This window comes from Phocoena sinus, chromosome 14 (assembly GCF_008692025.1).
Source record: "Phocoena sinus isolate mPhoSin1 chromosome 14, mPhoSin1.pri, whole genome shotgun sequence".
Lineage (NCBI taxonomy): Eukaryota > Metazoa > Chordata > Mammalia > Artiodactyla > Phocoenidae > Phocoena > Phocoena sinus.
The window spans coordinates 15,620,536-15,639,848 of record NC_045776.1 but is presented as its reverse complement, the minus strand read 5'-3'; the positions used below and the strand labels follow the sequence as shown (position 1 = coordinate 15,639,848).

General features: G+C 44.0%; 1 protein-coding gene across 1 annotated transcript; it reads left to right on the top strand.

Annotated features, from left to right (window-relative positions):
• Positions 1 to 2,532: 2,532 nt before the first annotated feature.
• On the top strand, positions 2,533 to 17,689 carry SEC11C (SEC11 homolog C, signal peptidase complex subunit). The gene is made up of 6 exons (XM_032603474.1): positions 2,533 to 2,969; positions 10,070 to 10,179; positions 12,186 to 12,335; positions 14,500 to 14,619; positions 16,587 to 16,644; positions 17,489 to 17,689. The coding sequence occupies exons 1-6, from the start codon at positions 2,883 to 2,885 to the stop codon at positions 17,540 to 17,542; spliced, it is 579 nt and encodes a 192-aa protein (XP_032459365.1). The 5' UTR covers positions 2,533 to 2,882; the 3' UTR covers positions 17,543 to 17,689.
• The last annotated feature ends 1,624 nt before the right edge of the window (positions 17,690 to 19,313 follow it).

The following is a 19,313-nucleotide window of genomic DNA, read 5'->3' as shown; positions in this document are numbered from 1 at the left end:
TGGAGGCTGAGGATCACTGGGTGTCTCACATGCCACTGGAACAAATGTATAATGGCATGTGTCCACCAGTATAGCATCAGACAAAGTAGTTTCGCTGCCCTCTGTGCTCTGCCTATTCATTGTCCCCGCTAACCCCTGGCAACCATCGATCTTTTTCCTCTCTCCATAGTTTTGACTTTTCCAGAATGTCATATAGTGGGAATCATATCATATGTAGCCTTTTCAAATTGGCTTCTTTCACTTAGTAGAATGCATTTAGGTTTCCTTCATATCTTTTCATGTCTTGATAGCTCATCTCTTTTTAGCATTGAATAATATTCCACTGTCTGGATGTATCACAGTTTGTTTATCCATTTGACCACTGAAGGATATCTTGGTTGCTTCTTAGTTTTGACAATTATGAGTAAAGCTGCTATAAACATTCATGGGCAGGTTTTGTGTGGACATAGGTTTTCAACTCTTTTGGGTAAATACCAAGGAGCATGATTGCTGGATCTTATAGTTAAGACTATGTAAGAAATTAACAAACTGTCTTCCAAAGTGACTGTAACCAATGTAGGTTTTAGTTTATGGATAAGGAAAAGGGTTCATGGAAGTTAATCAACTAGTCCAAGATTGGAAGGTACCTGGGGATTTCCACTCAATGTCGTTCTGCTTTGCTCCTTACCCAGTGCTCAACATATGCAGGAGCATGGAGGTAAAGTCTGAAGGATGTGCCCTAAGGATATTGGATGGGTAAAACCTGGGCGTCACGTTTGTTGGTCACAGCGATGTGAATTCTCACCCTTCTCCCGCAAACCTGCTCTGCCTATAGCTTTCCTTGCCTCAGTTGAGGGCAACTCTATCCTTCCAGTTCCTCAGGCTAAAAACCTTGGAGTCAGCCTTAACTTCTTTTCTTCTCTCATACTCTGTATCTATTCTTTCAAAAAATCCTGAGGACTCTACCTTCAAAATATATCCAGAATCTGAACACATCTAAATACTTTCATTTCTACCATCTTGGTTCCAGCATCTGTTAGTGCTGGTTTTAATGATCACCCTATCTTCCTGATTGACTGATGACAATTGTATGTTATACATCTGATGTTTGGAAAATTTTTATGCAGATTAGCTTCTGGCTCCATACCTCTCAAACCTTGTTTCTTTTCTATTATCCATATACTTCCAAGGCCAGGTGCTGTAGGAGACCCTCATATCAGGATACCACCTCTAGTGCAACTTCCTGCCACGATGTCAGGTGAATTGGTACAGCGGGTGGTAGTATTCCTAGAAGCCATTCCTACAAAAGGATGACAGGAAATAGCCATGAACCACAGAAATATATCTACTAAACCCAAACTAAATGTATCTCCAACTCAACCTCTCCTTAGCTGGATCCTCACAATGTTCCTTGTCCCTCCAGCATGAAGGGAAGTATGATGGAGGGGAAGTTGGAATGCAAAGAAATGGGAATCAACCAATAGCAATTCAAATATCTTGCTTTTTTAATATTTAAAAAATATTTATTTATTTATTTGGCTGCACCGGGTCTTGGTTGTGGCACATGGGATCTTCTTTGCTATGTGCAGGACCTTTAGTTGCAGCATGTGGGACCTAGTTCCCAGATCAGGGATCAAACCCGGGCCCCCTGCACTAGGAGCGTGGAGTCTTAACCACTGGACCACCGGGGAAGTCCCAAATATATTGCTTTTTAAACTCTTACAAAACCACATGACCATTTTTCTTCAAGGCTTCGGAAGGGGCCTCTGCAAGTGAAGTGTCCTGAAGTGTACGTTTCAGTAGCTTCCTGGTAAGTCAACTTGTGGGTTATTTTAAATTGCCACCTGCTCCCTTCCCGCAGAGCTTCTCCTCTCTCTTATCTGCTTTTCCTACTTCCATAGCACCACCGCTCCTTAGGTACTGTATAATTTACTTATTTATTATGTTTCCCGCTGCTAGATGTTCATTGTTTCTTGTGTCTAGAATAGGGCCAGGTGCACAGTAGATGCTCCAAAAAATTTGCGAATAAATGAATGAAATAAATAATGCATAAATGAGTGAGTGAATAAACTAAATATAATCTAGGATCAGGATTACCATAATCCAGTATTTGGAAATTTAAAAATTTGAGTTCTATTCCAGACTCTGCCACTTTACCTTGACCATGTCATTTAACCTTTCTGGGCTTCTGTTTCCTCGTGCATAAAATTAATTGGCTATTTTTTCATTCAATTAACATCCGTTGCGACACAGCTATGATCAGAGGATACATCATTGTATTCTCTTGTTTCCTTGCTTTCAAATCCTGTTACTCTTGCAGAGCCCGTAACTCGGAGGCTTCAAAATTCCCGCCTCTTCCAGGCCCCGCCCACCCGCCAAGCCCATGTTTAGACTCCTCCCCTAGTCCGCACAGCCTGCCCCAGTGCAGAAGCCCCGCCTTCCCTAGTCGCAGTCATCCAATGGCCTAGATACACGGCTAGGTGAATACCGAGGGCTTTAGGTGTCCTCCTGGCGCCTGACCAGAGTATTGGGGAATTCGATTGCTCTTGAGTAGTCACTTCCCCGAGCTGGCCGAGCCATATGCAGCATCACCAGCTCCCCGAGGTTCCCTCGTAAGAGTCAGACGAGGCTCCCGAGCCCGGTCGCCCCAGTCTCTGGGAGTCCTGGGTCTTCACTGGACGAGGCTCTCGGCCCGCGGAATTCTGGGAGTGGTAGTTTTCTTCCTCCTGGTTCCTTCCAGGTACACTGGTGGCTAAGACTCGCAGGACTACGATTCCCAGACGCCCGAGCGAGTCTCAGGTCACGTGGCCGGCAAGGCCGTTGGGCGGGGGCCTGGCCGGTGCTCCGCAGCTGTCTGTGACGCCCGGAGCCCGCGGGCCGCTTCGGCCCCCAGAGAGCCCGGCATGGTACGCGCGGGCGCCGTGGGGTCGCATCTCCCTGCGTCCGGCTTGGACATCTTTGGGGATCTGAGGAAGATGAACAAGCGCCAGGTAACAGAGTCCCGCGTGGGGGGCGCGTCTGGAAGCCGCGACCGGCTGAGACAGCGGGGAGTCGGAGCTCCCCGGATGGGGCTCCCGCAAGGACAGCGCCCCGCGACTGGGGCCGGTGGCGACCCGAGGCTCCCGCCCTGGGCTCTCGGAGGCCCTGGGTTCAAATCCGCACAGACCCACGTGTGGGCACTTTCTTGCACAGACAAAAGCGCAATTAGGGGAGCGTGGCCCAGAAGGAGAAGAGAATAGGAACCCCGTCCTTTGGAGGTCGTGTGGTTGAGAAAGCGGGGAGAGATGACTCTACCGCGAGTGACAGCCTTATGCACGTATACGAAGGGCCGTCCCGTGGAAAAGGGAACAGATTTCTCGGGGGGGTTTCTGAGGCCTGAGGTCCTGAAGGAGGCTGCCCGCGGATGGAAGTGGCAGAAAAGCAGGCAAAAGGGGAGAACTTCCTAGCGATGGGAGCTGTCCAGTAATGCTTCCCGACGCGGTTTCTTCCCATCCCTGGGAGTGTTTTCCCGGCCAGGCCTTGGAACTAAATAAAACTCCTCGTGCGGGAGAGCTCACTGGTGGTGCTCCATCATTGTGGACTGAATCAGTGTTCCAAAAGGGATTCCAGATGTCTTCTCTAACTTCATTCTTGGATTCCGTGGTCTGGCAGCACCTTGAATATCGGAGGCAGCTGGCGTGGGGTCTTTGGGCGGCTGGAGTTGATTTCTCACCCCTCTGGGAGAGGGCCTCGGAAGAAGACTTCCTTTATGCCTCTCCTTAGCCCGACCCCGTCCCCCTCTCTCTTTTTTCCGAGTAGAATTTCAGACTAGTGCAGTAGCGTGGGGGAATTTGGTGACTTGAATCTCATGAACTGTGTTGAGAACCTGGTTACTTCTAGGTGTGCACGTCAGTTGAGCTCCTGGGAATTTCTGTGATTAAGATGAGTTGTGGCAGAGATTATCACTAGCTGGAAAAACCAACAGCTAATGCCCTGAACATTGATGTGGTTTACAAGAAAACCCTCCAGGAAGTAGAGCTTTACTTAAAAAATCTAGACTTAATTGGGTAGGTTTTAAAAATGTCTCAGATTGGTACCGATTACCGACTGCAGACTATCAGTGAACGCCTTCTGGTGAATCTGTCAATCGCTAAGCCAGTTTGCCTTTTGAAAGCTCTGTATATTCCCACTCTCAGTGATAAGGCACGTTAGTAGCTGGTTGCATTGTCTGTATTTTGCTAGTCTTCTAATTAAAATTCAGAAGCTCAAATCTGCTGCCTCCTTGTCCTTTTTTTTTTTTTTAAAGCTTTGTCCTTTTGCTTTTTTCTTTTTCCCTCCATAATAGCATCCTGTGACACTTTGTCAGGCATGCTCGCTCCACCAGTCTTGGAAGAGGGGCCTCCTTTTTCTGCTGCCCTTGCTTACAGTTAATTAAGGAAAGAGCCACATGCAAAAACAAGGACTCTTTGTTTCTGCAGTGAGCAAGAGAGGAAGAAAAACAGCCCCTGGCATTTCTGCTGCTCTGTCAGCCACAATATCTGGTCTGAAACGTTTGTTTAAAACCCGTAGACATTGGCTATTTTATCTTTGCTTGACAAAGACTGTGAGCTTGCTTCTAAACTCTGCTGGGATGATTAAGTGCCAAGCATACAGAGTTGGTAGGCAAAGATGAACAATAAGAAAAGGCACCAGTGAAATGTGGGGTGTATATTTCCAATCAGCTTGTCAGTAGTTCCATCAAAATTACATTTTCTAGATTCCAGGATTTCAGTCCTAGACTTAGATACTAGGTCCCTTAAAGATAGGGTGCTGGAAGGGTGATGTGTGGTTTTGCAGTTAGCTTGATTGTTAGGTTTCTATATAATTGGCTGTCTCTTGAGCAAATAAATGTCTTGCTCAGAGAAGTTTTTTTTTTAGGAATTGATTTTATTTCCTCTCAATGAATTTTTCAAGCATAGAAAATCATACTGGAAAATATATTCTCAGTACGTGGTCTTTATTAGATAAGTGGCAATACTGTATAATTTTCTTTTATCAGGGTGGAGCCGGGTGGTTTGAAAACGTGTATAAAGATGGCAGTCTCTATAGAAAACCATGCCTTGGGGCTTTCCTAATCAGAGCTGCAGTTCATAATGGAACAACAGTTCTTTACTAAATCCTTCAGGTCAAGCAGAGCAGGTGGCGAAGTTTTTGAACGTGAACGCCAGTGAACAACTTCTGCTTCAGGCTGATGTGGCTAGCAAGGCTGATTTTACTTTAAGCAACCGTTTAACATGTTATAGCCCGACACTTGAACAATGTCCGTTTAGCACTCCAGTTTCCTTTTTTGCTCTCCTGGGAATTTAATTTAATTTGATAATTTGCTATTGACACTTAAGCCAAGGAGTTAAAAAAATGGTATGTAACTTTAATTTTGAATTACATTTATTATCCTATTTTCATTTATTACATCGAAATAAGTTATTTTAATGCACCTTTTGTCCCCACTTTCGTAACCTTCACGATTACCTCAAATTACATACTTGTACACAGTTGTAATTTTAGCAAGAGACAGTTTTGAGCTTCGCTTTTCTTTCCTTCCTATCATATCAGAAGGTTTTCATGTTTTGTCACACTCTTCAAAATGATTATTTTAACGGCCTCTATCTTGTCAAATTGCTCTTCCTTTAAATACTTCCCTACCCCCTCCCAGATTTTGAAATTAATCTATGCTCACCATAAGAATTTTAAAGAATAGAGAGTAGTTTAAAGTAGTTTAAATAAGACAGTCCCATCATTCATAATTCCACCATGCTAAGATAGACTCTTAGCATCTTGGGGGGTCTCCTTGTGTTTGCTTTATAAACTGTTAAACAGTTTGTGGAGATCCTACTGCAGCCTACATTTTTCACTCAATGTGTCTTGAGTGTTTGGTCCTCTGCCATTAAAGTTCTTTATTCATTGTTTCCAGTAGTGCAGTAATTTGCCGTTATTTACTCAGTCATTTCTCTGTTGTTGCTCATTTATTTCCCTTTCCCTTTAAAAATAAGACTGTGATAAGTATCTTTGGGCCATAATTCCCTATCTGCCTTTAGGTTTAAACTGGTTTAAACTGAATTCCTAGAAGTAGGGTTACTGGGCCAAGAGCAACCTCTTGATACTAATGCTTGACACTAAATTGCTTTCAGAATGGTTATATCAACTTGCATCCCCACCACTTGAATATATGCTTGCCACGCTCTGAGTATTAGCATTAAAACACACACACACACACACACACACACACACACACACACACACACTTTACATTTACTAGGCCGAAAAGGGGCAAGGGGGAGGCAGGATTTGGTTTAAACACTTTGTGTTTATTCGCCACTTGTGTTTCTTCTTTGGAATATTAATAGTTTTAAGCTTGTACTTCTTTTTTGTTGTTGCGATTTTAGTGTTTTTCTTACTACTAGTTTATATGTGCCCACCGTGTATTTCTCACTATTTATTCAACAAACTGAATACTTACTTTTTCCCAGGCCTGTGTTGAACACTGGGGGCACAGCTGTGAACAAGGCTGAAATGATCCTTGCCTTTGTGGAACTTACAGTTTAGTGTGAAAGATGCATTAAATAATTATATGCATAATTATCAAGGTGATGGATGGTATAAAGAAATACAGGATGCAGTGAGAATATATAGCAGGAGGACACAGGCTGGTCTATAGCAGAGGTTGGCAAACTCCAGCCCACTGCCCGTTTTTATAAATAAAGTTTTATTGGAATTCGGCCACGTTCATTCTTTTACGTATTGTCTGTAGCTGCCTTCCCACTACAATGGTAGAGTTGAGTCATTTCAACAGAGATGATAAGGCCCATAAACCTAAAATATGTATTACCTGGCCCTTTACAGAAAAAGTTTGCTAACTCCTGGTCTAATAAGTCAGGGAGGGCTTCCCTTGGGAGCTGATGTTTAAAGTAGGACTTAAAGGTGAGTGAGTGTTAGGTGTGCTAAGGAGAGCCTCCTGGGCCGCGACAGTAGCCGGTGAAGGTCCTGGAGTGGAAAGGAGCGTGTGCTTTCTGAATCACTGACAGAGCCCGCCAGTGGAGCTGGAGCGCAGTGAGCTTTACTAGCTGACACTGGAGAGGAGAGGCCATATATCAGACAGGGACTTAGAGATCATATTCACGCATGGAGTGTGGGATGCAATCAGAGAGCCTTATGCAGGGCATAGAGATGACCCGATGACCAGAGGTGCATTTGAAAACCAGTGCTGAGTGTAGCGTGGAGCACGCGTCGGGAGATGCACGCGTGGACATCGGAAGCCTGGTTAGGAGGCTCTTGCAGTGTCCGACGGGCTGTGCTGGTGACTTAGATGAGCGTGGTGGCAATGGGAATAGAAGAAACTGAACAAATGCCAGACATATTTAGAAGATAGAGAGGACAGAACGAATGGGTGGGGGGTGACTGCAGACAGCTGGGTGGATGGGAATGCCATGTATTGAGATGAGATCACGAGCACTGAAGCGTTTTTGCAGAAGATAAGTTCAGTTTTGACCGTGTTGGTTGGAGCTGCCTTTACAGACATCCGAGCGAGACTGTCAGGGAGGCAGTTGGAAATCTCAGTATTGGGAGCAGGTGGCATGATGGTGCCAGTGCCGGCATTTGAAGGTCCAGTTCGAGGAGGAGGAACTGGCAGGAAGATTAGAAAGAAAGTGGTCGGAGGGTGGACGGTGTGCCATCCAGGAAGCCAGGGGCGGAGAGCTTGTAGAAGTGATCATCTGTGTTGACAGCTGCCAAAAGGTCAGCAAGGTGAGGACTGACAGTTGTCCGTTGGGTTTAGTGAGCATATGACTGGGTGTGTAGGCTGAGGGGTGACTGTAGGTGGAGAGGAAGGGGAGAAACCTGGGGTAGAAGTTCCTGAGGTTTGGCTGTGAAGAGAGAGTGTAGAAGCCTTACGGAGGATGTGCAGTGGAAGGAGGACTGGAGGTGGGAGAGACTGAAGCCCAGGGGAGGGAGAAGGTGTAGAACAGTGCGCCAGCCTCTGTGCATCAGGACCACCTGCGAGCCGTTTGAGAAACAGGGATGCCAGCACCCCTCCCCTCCCATTGGTTCCATCGGTCTTGGATGGAGACCAGATATACCGTGTTCCAAAGGCTCCGCAGGTGATTCCAATGTGCAGCCAAGGTTGAGAACCAATGGTAGAGAACAGCGGTTCTCAAACTGTGGGCCCTGGACCAGCAGCTTCAGGATCACCTGGGAACTTGTTTGAAATGCAAATTCTCAGGCCCCACGCGGGGATGCTAGTGCACACTGAAGTTTGAGAACAGCTGCTGTAAAGGCTGGTCTACACTTTCAGAAGTCAGAACCGTGTAAATCCACCTGCCACATGCCTCCTGGGCCTGAGTGTCTTCAGCCCCCATTTCTCCAGGCCTTGTGCGTTTTTAAGACTATTTAAAACTATATTTAAACTGTGCTTAACACTGTATTCGATCCTCAAGAAGAGTCCATAACCCTGCATTCTGTCTCAGTTAAAAGGGATATTTGAGGAAAACAGTACTGTCCAGAGCCATGTGATCTGAGTCCTAGCTCCTAACTCACTTCCAGAGGATATTCTGGAAAGCTGGCAGGTAGTTAAGACGGGATCTAACCTACCTAAACTCACTTGCTCTGAAACACCACTAAAACTATATGTAGTAAAGGGATTTTAAAAAGTCATCAGTTACTCCAAGATAGGAAGCCCAGAAAGGGAAACAAGAGCAATCAAATACTAGAAGCTGGAAAACAGAAGAGTGGCAGCTGACAGCTGGAAGCAGCAGTGGGGGGACGTGGGGGGGCGTGGAGGATACGTCTCCACTGCTTACGCTGCAGGCGCCTCCAGGACTCAAGGGCTGGCAGTTCCAGGTGTCTCCAGAATGCGCGGGAGGGGTGAAGGGGAGGTGGGGCTAAAATGAATGAGATGGGCGGAAATGCTGAGAAGCAGTTAGAGCCCAAGCTGTCCTCTCCGACTCTACTCAGAGGTTTCCCCTCGCGGGTGGAGGTCTGGAAGCTTCTCTGGAGGGGTAGACAGAAGGTCTTGGAGTAAGGCGGCTGCCAGGCCTCATGGGGGTGGCACGCTGCATGCCAAGGCTGGAGAGACGGAAGTGGGTGGTGGAGGCCCCTGGAAGGCCAGAGTCCGGCCGTGTAGGTGAACACACAGGCCAGAAGAGCAGGCTCACGTGCCCGGGTGGAGGGGCTCCTTGAGCTAGAGACGTGGTGGGGGATTGAGTAGTTTCAGGGCCAGGTATGCTGCTGAGAGTGGACGGTTCAGGTGGAGGGAGAGGGTCATTGGAGGCGAGGAGGCCCAGGAATTGAGACACCAGAGTGTTGGGTGGGCCATCCACGCTCTTCAGATCACCCAGAGCAAGTGCTGGAGGCAGGCCGAGGCAGGTGCCACAGTCGGAGCCGTCCTGGGGCACAGTGAGGGCGGGCAGCCCTGTGGGCCCTCCGTGGCCTCCGGTGGAGCAAAGGGCGGCTTAGAACTAGATGCGGACTCGGGTGGCCTTCCTGCCGTGTTCTTAACCAAATGTTTGATGCTCATCATTTAAAACATTTATGAAAACCCTAAACATCTAGGTGTTTACAGTTTCTGTTCACTTTTGAATTCTAATTTCCGATGCAGAATAACCTTGTGTAGGACAGTGCGCTGTAAGGCTAGGATTCTGCACCCTCATTTGGGACCTTTCTGGCCGTGGGGCTGAGGAGTCCTGGGTGAGCTGTGGGCATGTCGGGGCTCTCAGGTTAGACCTCCGCCCTCTGCACTAGAGCGGGAGGCCAAGCCATAGAACCTGAGTGGTGGGTCCCCTCAGGGTTGAAGGTTCTGGGGGATTCTGGAGAGGTAAGAAGATTCGTACAGAGGCCTTAACAAAGCAGGTCCCACAGATTACTCTGGTTTTTAATTTTTTTCCTTTTCTCTTATGGAAGGAGAGAAGATACATGGGCATTCCATGGTCAGAAGTTGAAATTCTACCTAATTTTGTAGCTTGTGTGAACTAGTTTCATGTCCTAAAATAACAGCTTTTTTTTTTTTTTTTTAAAACAAGCTTTGGGTTAGTGAATATTCTGTCACCGGTTCTTACTTTTGGTTTGGCCTTTTTCATTCCAGCTCTATTACCAGGTCTTAAACTTCGCCATGATTGTGTCTTCTGCGCTCATGATCTGGAAGGGCCTGATCGTCCTCACTGGCAGCGAGAGTCCCATCGTGGTGGTGCTGAGGTGGGTCCTGCCAGCCGGCAGCACGGACAACCCAAACTCAGTGTTTTAATTGGATAAAGTTTTAGAGTTTTCTTTCTTGATATCTGTTTTGAGAAGGTTTCTTTTTTTTTTGGCTTTTGTTGAAAAATCGTTTTCAATAGACAGTTGAGGCCTTTCATCATGTTGATGCTTGTGGTCCAGTGTGATGTGATTCACTTTCATGTTTTCATGTTTTAATCCATGTTAAATGACATTTTAATAAGATAGTAATAATGCATTATTTGTGTACACATTGATTTTTAAACGTAAGTAATTTAAAGCTCTTACTTGGTTCTCTTTGTCCCGCGTGGGCAGGGAGTCTGTGCCCAGCATGGTGTCTGGTGTTTGCTCAAGTTTCTTCAGCAGCGCTGTGGTAGCTGACTCCTCTCTTCTCAAGACTCTCAAGACTTTTACTCATAGAAAGCACAGTGTATTCATCTTAGAACAGTTTATACTTTAACTTCCCAGAGCCATGAAGTCATCCAAGGGGAAAAACTTAGCAATCAACTTGAAATTAAATAGCATGTTTGTGAGCCCTTAGGTGCTTGGAGATGCTCTGCTCACGGTGCCTTAGATTGCTGAGTCTCCCTGCAGGGGGAGTGGAGCCCTGTTGTTCCACAGGGGGAGCAGCGGGCTGGAGCAGTGACGCGGGCAGGGTCACCGCTGGCCACAGTGGGAGAACCAGCACGCAGGCTTCTTGGCCCCCAAGCCAGTGCCCTTTCCCTCCTCTGGGCCCCGCTGTCACGTGATGGGGCAACAGCTCTGGCCTGGGCTTCACCAGGCCACCCTTCTGTGGCTGGCCAAGGGGCCTGCTTCTAGAGATGCAGCATTTGCATAAACTTAGGAGCCTGAGGATGGCATGGTTCACACACAGGGCTGAGGGGGCCTCTAATTCACTGGTGTTTACACTGTGCTCCAGGGGTGCCCTAGGGTCCAGGTGGATGGGTTAGGAGGGAAAAGGTGACCAAGCTCACGGACTATAGACACCTTAGCCTTGCTTCGGTTGTGACAGCTCCACTTTTATGTACTTTATGTGACTATATTTTACCTGGTAAGATTTCATTTGAAGAAAGGATTTTAAGGCTTTCGAAAAAAAGAAAGAGTTAAGCCCCTCAAATTGAGATGGGCCCAACAAATATGGAAGCTGAGGTCCAATAAGGCCAAGTCACCCGCATCTCACAGTTACTTTCGGCAGAGCCAGAACTCCGTCCGAGGTGTTCCATCCCTTCTTCAATCACACAGACACACTTGCGTGCAGAGATTATTGTGAAATTGCAGTACATGGGGACTTTTTTTTTTTTTTAAAGCATCCTTTACAATTCTAAAGCAATTTGGTTTGTGAGCATAAACTGTTGACATCACGAGGGATGTGTGACCTTGGGGAACACTGACCTTGGGGGAATCCCTGGCCCTTGAGGAAAGCAAGTGTCAGTTGTTATTAGTGAAACATTTCAAAGGACTGCCTTCCTAATGGGGCATGATAATGACTCTTGCTGCCAAACTGCAGTGTACTCATCCTGCCTCTGAGACTGGTTCAGGGGTTTTTTTTTTTAAAACTGCTGTCCTTGTTATCACAGACTGAGATGGTTTTCTAGAAACTTCTTCCCATTGCGTGTCTTCAGGAATTTTGTCAAAGGAGTGAAGATGAAGCAGTAGATGAAGAAATTATCCTAAGCATTTTAGCCATCATTGGCTTTTACTTCAAAGAGTCCACATTTTTCTTAGTTCTTTTTCTACCTAATACAAACTGCAGAGCGACCCGCTAGTGCCCTTTTCATACTCAAATCCAAGAAGAAATCGTTCCCTTTCTCACCATTATCACCTTGAGTCGTCAGAAGGAAATTGCTTTGGTTTGTTTTATATCAGAGACCTGCTTGACTGTTGATGAAAACGGATATTCTAAGTGGTATGTTTGTTGTATTCTTTATGGGTTGAAATATTCACCTGGTGTGAACATAATTCTGATGTGACTTTGTGTTTCTTTCCAGTGGCAGCATGGAGCCAGCCTTTCACAGGGGCGACCTTCTGTTCCTAACAAATTTCCGAGAAGACCCGATTAGAGCTGGTGAAATCGTTGTTTTTAAAGTCGAAGGCCGAGATATTCCAATAGTTCACAGAGTAATCAAAGTTCATGAAAAGTAAAGAGGCTTTACTTCTCTTTGGTTTTGTTTTGTAGACACAACTGTGGACAGTTTGAATGGTTGATTAGAAAGTAGCAGAAACACTGGATTATGTTCCTAGTTTTGCCATTTAGTAATTGGGTGACTTTGAACCTGCTACTTAACTGAGTCTGTAAGATGGGAATAATACTTTACCCACAGTAACTCACAGGGTGATTATGTGAATGAAATGAACTGATGTTTACTAAAGCACTTGAAAAACTTGAATTGCTGCACAATGTACGCTGGAATGTATTCTTGCAGAATATTAGTTACTTGAAGGAGTCTCAAAGAAAATCAAATCTCATGGTAATTGAGGATAATTTTCGTAAGAGAATTATCTTCTGAAATGCAGAAAGCTACCTGTTTCTCAGTGTCACTTTGGACAAACTGGCATTCTCAGCAGTAATATTAGCCCTGGATGAATAAAAATTCCTTCCCCCATCTCTTCCCATGATTTGATCATTGCATATCCTGCATTAATTCTCCCCACCAAAAATGGCTTTGCCTTTTCCTTAAATGCCAGTGACGACTTATTAAAACACTTCTTGGGAACCAGAAACAATGACTTCTAGCTCAAACGTATTAAGTTTCCATGAGAGAGTACAGTCACGTGATTAGTGAAAACGTTACATATGTGGTTATTCATTTACCTTTATGCAGCTTAGTATAGCATTTTACCTGCATGAGTTATGGGATTAAAGTTAGGTATATATATTTGTATTTTTTAAATAATGGAGCATTGCTCATCCTCTGTGTGTGTGTGTGTTTGTGTCTTGTACATTTCTGGTACGAGATTCTCATTCCATTCACTGCTTCCAGGTATTCCCCAAAGATGTTTGATACTAAAAATATTCACTTCATTTTACTCTAAACATTAGAATGATGTTTCAGTTTGTGTTAAAACACTGGTATTGCACTAACATTACCTTGTTAGTAGTAGTTGTTAACTTACCGATGAAGAAATATGCTCAGTCATGATGCGACAGAACTCTCACCTGATTTTATAACGATGTCCAAAGATGGGAAATTGTGCATTTCCTGTAGAGCTGCACTAGCCAATGAGTTTGCCACCAGCAATATATGGTTACTGAGCACTTGAAATGTAACTAGTGTGAAATACACACAAGGTTTCAAAGACTTAGTACCAAAAAAAGACAGAGAATATCTCAGTAATAATTTTACATTGATTATATGTTGAAGGAATACTTTTGATATATTGAGTTAAATAAAATATATTATTAAAATGAAAAAACAAAGATGAGAAATTGTTCAAAGTTAAGGAAATAACGATGCTTTGCTATAATTCTCGTGAATTGCGAGAGATGGCCCGGGTTTTCCTACTCTTAATTTATTTTATAACCATGGCTGCAAATCTGCTTGCTCTTTTGGGCGTGGTTTCAAATCTTCGTGGGCTTTTAATATTTTATCAAATGATTTAGTGCATTTTCTCATTTGTCTTATTGAAAAAAGACCCTCTTTATAGCTCTATAAGGCTATAATATTGTGTTTCTAGTATCAAGGCTGTGTAAGCACACTTTACAACGTTTAAAATGAATCCCCCCCGTCTCTTTAACACAGCGGTTTTATGCCGTTTGTAATTCCTGTTTGTTTGCAAACTGGATTGTAATCCACTTTGCTCAGTGGTGAAGGGAATAAGGCATTATTTCCTTATAACACATCCCACATTTGGTAAGGAAAAATAAGCTTGAGGAGAGCTAAGAGCACATTTGTGTTTGAATTACCTTGTGCTCAAATCTGTGTAATCTGGGACCAAGTTCATGTGTCGAGTGAAGAGGAATATAATCTGTGTTAACCAGTTGGTCCGTGGGGATGAAGAATGGATGGAAACAGATGCTGGCGCTAAGCATTGCCTTCCTGGTGCCCTTGTGCTTCGCCATGCTTTTTGGTTATCAGGGTAACTTAAGTGTTTTAGAATTTAAGTCTACAAAATTGTCATTAGATTTATGCTTTAGTTGAATGGTTGTCTGCCAGCAAGCATCTTAGACCAAGAAAGATCAAGTTATCTTTGACTGCTTTTCTCAATGCCCATATCTGCCTGTGAAGTGTTGGCCAAGCTAATACTATTCTAACGATGCTGTGCTGAAAATAATTTTTGAAAGGATATTGTTTTGCTTTCCAGAGATAATGGAGACATCAAATTTCTGACTAAAGGAGATAATAATGAAGTTGACGATAGAGGCTTGTACAAAGAAGGCCAGAACTGGCTCGAAAAGAAGGATGTGGTGGGGAGAGCCAGAGGGTGAGTGAGGATTAACTTTTAAGTTATATAGAAGATTCAGAAACCAGAAAAATATTTAGAAACAAAGAAACCAAGGTTAATAGAATTATACATTACAAAGATTATACGTCAGGAGAGTTGTAAGCAGTTATACTTTGTACTGAAGACTAAACAAAATTCAGAACTTCCTAAGGACCTGAAATCTAAAGCTGAATGCAAGTATGCTATCTATATCATGGGTTTAATTCTATGTTTGAAATAAATCCTCACCTAGAGATTATTTATAGATTTTAAATAACAATTATAAGAAATCCTTTCAGAAATAACTACTGTGTAACACTGTGATGAATATTCTAGGTATTCCTTGTACCTATATAGATGTGTGTATGCATATATAATTTTACATAGAAGAGTTTTATTTTTTCACCCGACAGAAAGTTGCAGATAGCTTTCTGTGTCAAATCTACACCTATATCTTTTTTTTTTTTTTTTTTTGCGGTACGCGGGCCTCTCACCGTTGTGGCCTCTCCCGTTGCGGAGCACAGGCTCCGGACGCGCAGGCTCAGCGGCCATGGCTCACAGGCCCAGCCGCTCCGCGGCACGTGGGATCTTCCCGGACCGGGGCACGAACCCGCGTCCCCTGCCTCGGCAGGTGGACTCTCAACCACTGCGCCACCAGGGAAGCCCTACACCTGTATCTTTTTAAACGACTGCATAGTATTCCTCTGAGAATCATAACTGATTTCACTAGTCCTCTTTTGGTCAACATTTAGATTATCTCCTGGTTTTTACTACTAAGAAAAGTTCTGTGATAAAATTTTTAATACCCACCTTTGCATAATTGTTCCAGCCATGAGTTCTGCTTCTGATTGACACAGCAGAGCATCTGTCCTGTTATTAAATACCAAAAAAGGAGATTCTCCCCATCTCTTGGTGACCCTTTTTATATTTAACCCTTTCTAGAAATGTCTCCTTTTATTGAAATCCTACCAGCTGTGTAAGGCTGGAGAACACCGGTGACCATTTTCTAAGATGCAGCTTTATTCATCAGCTTGTAGTTTAAGGCCTCTTTCGACCCCTTTCCTCCCTCTGCTCACCTTTTAACCATTTCTCCTCTATTGCAATAATCCCACCTGGATAGCTGCAGGGAGATGACAGAGACCTGCAGCTGGTCAGTCCTGTATTTCTAGACACTCTGGTGAGAGGCTGTGTATAAGTGAGAGGTTGATGCTACTGATTTTAAAGCAGACTGGAGGGTACTAAGGGGGTGTTACCTTGTTTCCTATCAGTGACATGATTGACACTTGGGTCAAACTGATTCCATATTGACATTAATCTTGTCAGCATGATCATTGGCTGGTTTATCCTGGCTTATCCTCTCTGGGATCATAATCATGTCTGGGTATAAATTACGGGATTCACATTTGTGTCCACTGCCCAACCGACTTCTTTTGTTACATCTGAAAAGTGCTGTGCAATGAAAATGATGAGGATTCCTTCAGTTACAAACTATTGGGTTGCCAAAAAGTTTGTTCGGGTTTTCCCGTAAGATCTAAACCCGAACGAACTTTTTGGCCAATCCAGTAATTATTCATGTGCTTTCAAAGCTCTCTCGCACAGCAGTTTATATATAGGCTATCTGAATCTTACATCTCTACTAAGAAAAATTAAGAACTCGATTTGCCCTTTCTGTTGTACAAGTGGCTCAACTAATTATTTTCATTCTGTTAGGGTGAAATGCAGCAAGTGAAGACAAGTAGCATCTCTAGATCCTAATTTGCCTTCTTAAAAAGTTGTCCTGGCTGTTAGCGCTAATGCTTTTTACTAATAAAACCTTCTGAGACAGGAGTGAATATTGTTTTATGGCCCCAATCAGTGTTGTTCCCAAGGAAGACTTTTTCCTATGCTGATTTATAGTGTTTTCAAGTATTGCTGTCATTATATTACAAACACTTTTTACACTTCTGGCTTTTTATCCCACAATTTAGGTTTTTACCATATGTTGGTATGGTCACCATAATAATGAACGACTATCCAAAATTCAAGGTAGGAATTTATGTGTACGTCTTTATTTTTTAAGAAAATACTGGCGCTTTTACACATGCAACTGTAAAGATGCAGTCTGTTAAGAATGTTTTGCTAGCTAATTCTTCTGCAGAGTATTTGTAGTTAATGACAAATTCATATACTCATTTAAATTATCAGTTTTAAATTGTTGAAATTAATTATTGAAAGTAAGTACTTCCACCTTTTATGTTTATATAGTGTGTTCTAAAATGGCACCTGTATATTTTTTGCTTTTTATTATGGATATCTTTAAACATACGAAAAAAGTCATACAATAAGCCCAGTAATGCTTATCTCCCAACTTCAACAAAAATAGTATCCATAAGTATATATATATATATTTTTTGCGGTACGCGGGCCTCTCACTGTTGTGGCCTCTCCCGTTGTGGAGCACAGGCTCCGGATGCGCAGGCTCAGCAGCTGTGGCTCACGGGCCCAGCCGCTCCACGGCATGTGGGATCTTCCTGGACCGGGGCACGAACCCGTGTCCCCTGCATGGGCAGGCGGACTCTCAACCACTGCGCCACCAGGGAAGCCCCCATATTTTTTTTTAATCACTTGAAACACAGTAGGAAACCTACACATGAATGAGTAGTACATTAGCAGTGTTTGTTGGGTGTGTGATCCTTGGTCCATCCATATATTTGGGAGTTTTAACTGTTATGTGTTATTGAACAGCTCATTTTGAGAACAAAGCATGTGGAAGAGGTCATCTTTTGATCCTGTCCTCAGTCCAGTATTGACCAGACTTTATCTGAATACATTTATAGACCAAATTTATTTGTAGTCCTCACGGTAATTTTCCACTGTGTTTTCTTTGCAGTACGCTCTTTTGGCTGTAATGGGTGCATATGTGTTACTAAAACGTGAATCCTAAAATGAAAGGCAATTCCTGGGACCAGACAGAAATAAATTCTGTTTAAAAAGAGAAAAGCTAATATATTGGCAATGTTCCACTTTCTGTATAAAAGGAAACAATGTGGAGACGTTTTTGTCTTGTTTGAATAAACGATTCATCAGTGAAGATTGTTTTCTTTTGTGGACTCTGATTTGAATGTGCTCAATCTCTCTGCTTCTCGTGGTAATCATTCTAAACCAAGCTTGAGGGTCTGCAGCACTTCAAGAATCAGGCAGGCCGTCTCTGGACCTGGCCTGCTAGTGGGATAATGTATAGTCCAAACGTGATATAGTTGTAACACCTGAGTTTCAAAAATAAAATTCTTCTCATAGCATTTCCACGGGAAACAGACAGGCCCTTAAAAGAAAATGATTTCTTATTTATTGAAGTGTAGTCTGATAAACGAATAAAACCTAAACCCTTTAGAAGGAAAGGCGTAATCTGCTTTGTTCTTGTGGCCTGGTGTATCTTGAGAGGGTTGGGTAAATTATTGGAAAAGTGTCTGATACATTATGACAACAGCGCGTACTCCTTTGACAGACTGCGCGAAGCACAGAAGGGTAGAAGGGCTGTGTCCTTTGTCCCCTCAGTCTCCCTCTCCATTTCCCAGGGATCTCCACTGTTACAGTTTAGTTCCGTTATCTTTGCACCGTACGCAGTCCTGAATATAAACTAGTCCCTCGTTAACCCATCTTTCAGACCCTCGTGTCCCAGCTGCTGCCTTAGGTGCTAGGGATACTGAGTCCCAGCCTGGATGGGGGTTCCAGTGTAGTAGAAGGAACGGGTGATCACAACTGACGTGTGATTTCAGGAGGGACAGTTGCTGTGGGAAAGAAGCAGGTAGAGGGTGCTTTTCACGTGGGTCAGGGAAGACCTCTGAGGAGGGGACGTAGAGCAGAGTTAAAAGAAACGAGAGGAGGGGGCTTTCCTGGTGGTCCAGCGGTTAAGACTCTGTGCTTCCACTACAGGGGGCAAGGGTGGGGCAAGGGTTTGGCAAGGGTTCAATCCCTGGTTGGGGAACTAAGGGCCAAAGAAAAAAGAAAAAAAATAGAAACACTCCCAGGGAACACGGGTGCTGCTGGTGCCCGGACCACACTGCAAAGTGTTAAGGGAATAAAAAGGAGGCCAGTGGTATTTTCAGATACTCTCTTCAGTTTTGCCAAAACGTTCTCTCTTCACCGAACAATACAATGTTGACATCCTTTTCAGTCAGAACTTAGATATCTACCTCATTCTTTCAGGTTTGTTCAATTCTGATCTAACAATTTAGAATCCTGCCTGGTCGCTTAACCACTCATGGGCCTTGAGCGTAACTTCCCTCAACCTCAACTGGAAGATGAGACCTGCTCTCACCTCCCTGCGTGTCCCCAGGAATTAGTAGATGATTCCTTAGCCCAGTGCTGCCCATGTACGCAGTTTGCACTCAGTACATGTCACCCGTGGTTACGTGTGTTTTCCTCTTCGGCATAACCTGTGCCTTCACACACCTGTACAGTCACTTTGTGACTAAGCTGTGATTTGGGGAAGACCAGCAGGTGTGATCCGTGGCGGGCAGCCTGCCCTTTAATCCTTAATCTCTGCTAAAATAGGCTATTGCAACAATAATGGACCTCATCCTGTTGAAATCAGTGAAGTGAAAGAAAAATTTACAGGATGCTTTCTAAAAACATTATTCTCTGGTGCCCTTTAATAAACTCTTTTTTAAGAAGAGTAGGTTTTTCGTCCCTGAACTAAAGGTGGAATTTCAAAA